Below are 2,548 nucleotides of genomic sequence, written 5' to 3'. Positions count from 1 at the left end.
ACCATGCTGAAGGAGAGCAGGAGATTGCCAGCGTGCTTTTGACCATTACAGGAAACTGAGTTTCCCCTCCCACCCTTGCTCCTGCCAAATCAGATCAGAGATCAGCTTGAAGCAAGGCACAATCTACTAAGCAGCGGTTTGGCTGGGAGCGGAGCTGGCTGCCAAATCTGTCAAGCAGCTGGCAGCAGATGTTTCTGAATTGCTCTGCACACCCCAAGACCAGGGCCAGCCACGGAGCAGCCCAGCAGGGCATTGGCTGCCTCCAGGCACTTGTCCAGCTGGGAGATGGATCCTGCAATGAGAGGGGAGGGTCAGCAGGAGAAGCTAACCCCTGGCTTTGGTGTTAGAAAAAGCAGGGCTCAGGACCCTTGTGGTTGTGCTCAAGGGGGTTCTTCCTCTGTGCCCCACTATAAGGTGGAAGGGTTGTCCTAAGGCTGCCCAGCACTGAAGGCAGAGTACAGGAGGACTGGGGACAAGGCGGGGAGTCCTGGGGCAGTGTGCCCCTTGGCAGGAGTGCTTAGGGAAGCAGGGCCAGGCCTCGGTGCACCAGGGGGCAGGGAGCATCAGGATAGGGCCCCCAGGGGAGCTGTACTTATCATTGCGACTGTCAACTCGGGAGGCCTGACTGTGGGGTCTGCTGGGGAAGGAGGTGGTTGTGGACAAGAGTTGTGGGGGCCTGAGCTGCAGCTTTGGGAGGTCAGAAGGGGTCAGGTGAGAGGACCCTGAGTACCAGAAGTGGGGGGCCCTCTCACCAGCTCGACTGCGCAGCCAGCCCACGGCCTTGATCTCCAGCAGCTCCCACTCCTCGCGCTGCGCTGCACTGCGGCTATGCAGCCAGACCACAGCCAGCACCGTCGCCCAGACCCCGGGCTCCACACCCTGCGGTGAGAAATATGTCCAAGACCTGCACCTGGCCCCATCTCCCATGTCCCACATCCCATAATCAGGTCCTCCCAGTCCTCTGAGCCAGCTCCCATTGGACATTGAGCTTGATTTCCCCCAGGTCACTCCCAAGGGCCCATTCCCACCCTGGAGCAGAGAACAGATGCCATGAATTGCCCGGGATGTGGGTGGGGTTCGGGGTTCCAAGTCTAGGAGACCAGTGTCAAGGGTCACAATACTGGGAGTCCAAGAGCTGGCGCCAAGGGTTACAGTACTGGGCACCAGTCAGAGCCCAAGGTACCACACCAGGCCTTAGACAGGTTCAAGGCCAAAGCAAGGCATGGGTCGTACTAGGAGGTCCAAGATGGGGGCAAGGCCTGAAAACTCTGTTGCTGGGACAAGGCCCCAGGGAAAGTAGGAGGGTCTCTACAGCTCTCCCATCCAGGGCTTGTGGCCTCTATGGATCCCCCCAGGTGACCCCATTGGGAACCTGGTGAGAGGGCCCAGGTGGGGCTGGGGGTAGCATCTGGCTGACCCAGGGGTCCTGACAACAGGCCCAGTTCACGATGCCCATTTCTTCTTGCCCCAACTCATCCCAGCCTGCTCACCTCACTGGGCATTTTGCCCTTGACATCTGTTTCACTCACTCCAAGCGCAGAAGCCAGGGCGGAGTCAAGGCCCCACGAGCCATTGGCGTTCTGAAGGGAGACCAGCTTTATCAGGGGAGATGCTTCTGGGGAGGTACAGGGACAAAAGGGGAAGGTTACCCCAGACCAGACAGAGCAGTGCCAAGGGACCTGACTTCTGCATTGGGCACTCAGCTCCCTTTAGCCTGTGAGAAGCCACTGAAATTAGGACCTCTCAGACAGCGACTGACACAGACCCATCCCCAATGACACCCCAGGGCACAGACAACCCTTTGAAGACACGTGTGGGCACATCAAGATATGGGCAGGAGGCGTGTGTGTCATCTGGGGGAGCAGAGTTAAGGTGCTTCAGGATGTGGTTTTCAGCACAGCTTTGACTTTCGATGTGCTGCTGGGGAGGGGGAGGCTTCCCCAGACTTCTTCCCTTAGGCCCCTTCTCTTGATGGCACAAGGCCTTCCACGCTCCCTCATCTCCCTCAAGCCCACATGCATGTTGGCACCTAGAATCCATCCTCGCACAGAGGATGCACTTAACCGTGCAAGCTAGGTGCTTCGATATGGAGGGGGTGCTGGGAAGTGGTACTACGACCCCTTACCTTCCTGTGCCACTGCCTGTCGCACTGCCTGTGGCATCATCATCTTCTTGCACCTTGCCAGTTTCATTGTCTTTTTTTGTGGGGTGCCGCAGCTGCCGCGACTCCGGGAAAGGCTCTCAGGGACCATGTTCACTGCCCTTTGGTTTGCGCTATCAATCCTAGAGTAGGCTATCATGCAGTGTGGGACGCCTGAGATAAGGACACGGAGATGCGGGGGGCTGAGTGCCACAGTTGGGTGAGGGAGACTGGTACTCACCTATAGCTTGGGGGATGGGCTCAGGAAGGTAGTCCGCTTTTGATTGGAGCATTTTAGTCTTTTTCTGTTGCGGTCTACAGCTCTTTAGCCAGGGCATAGTGGGGGCTGCCCCATATCGCCGCACACGGGGAGACCCCGCTGCCATCATGGAGAAGACTGGAGCTATG

At 58.1% G+C, this 2,548-nt stretch overlaps 1 protein-coding gene across 1 annotated transcript; it reads right to left on the bottom strand.

Annotated features, from left to right (window-relative positions):
- Window positions 1-212: 212 nt before the first annotated feature.
- On the bottom strand, window positions 213-2,536 carry LOC102380972 (von Willebrand factor A domain-containing protein 5A-like; the record flags this gene model as incomplete). Its single annotated transcript, XM_025195921.1, has 4 exons — window positions 2,382-2,536; window positions 1,491-1,615; window positions 753-879; window positions 213-292 (listed from the first exon to the last, which is right to left on the bottom strand). Coding segments are annotated over exons 1-4 (480 nt in total), but the record flags the coding sequence as incomplete, so codon positions are not given.
- Between the last annotated feature and the right edge of the window lie 12 nt (window positions 2,537-2,548).

This window comes from Alligator sinensis, unplaced genomic scaffold, assembly GCF_000455745.1.
Source record: "Alligator sinensis unplaced genomic scaffold, ASM45574v1 scaffold3840_1, whole genome shotgun sequence".
Classification (NCBI taxonomy): Eukaryota; Metazoa; Chordata; order Crocodylia; family Alligatoridae; genus Alligator; species Alligator sinensis.
This window is presented reverse-complemented; position numbering and strand designations above follow the sequence as displayed.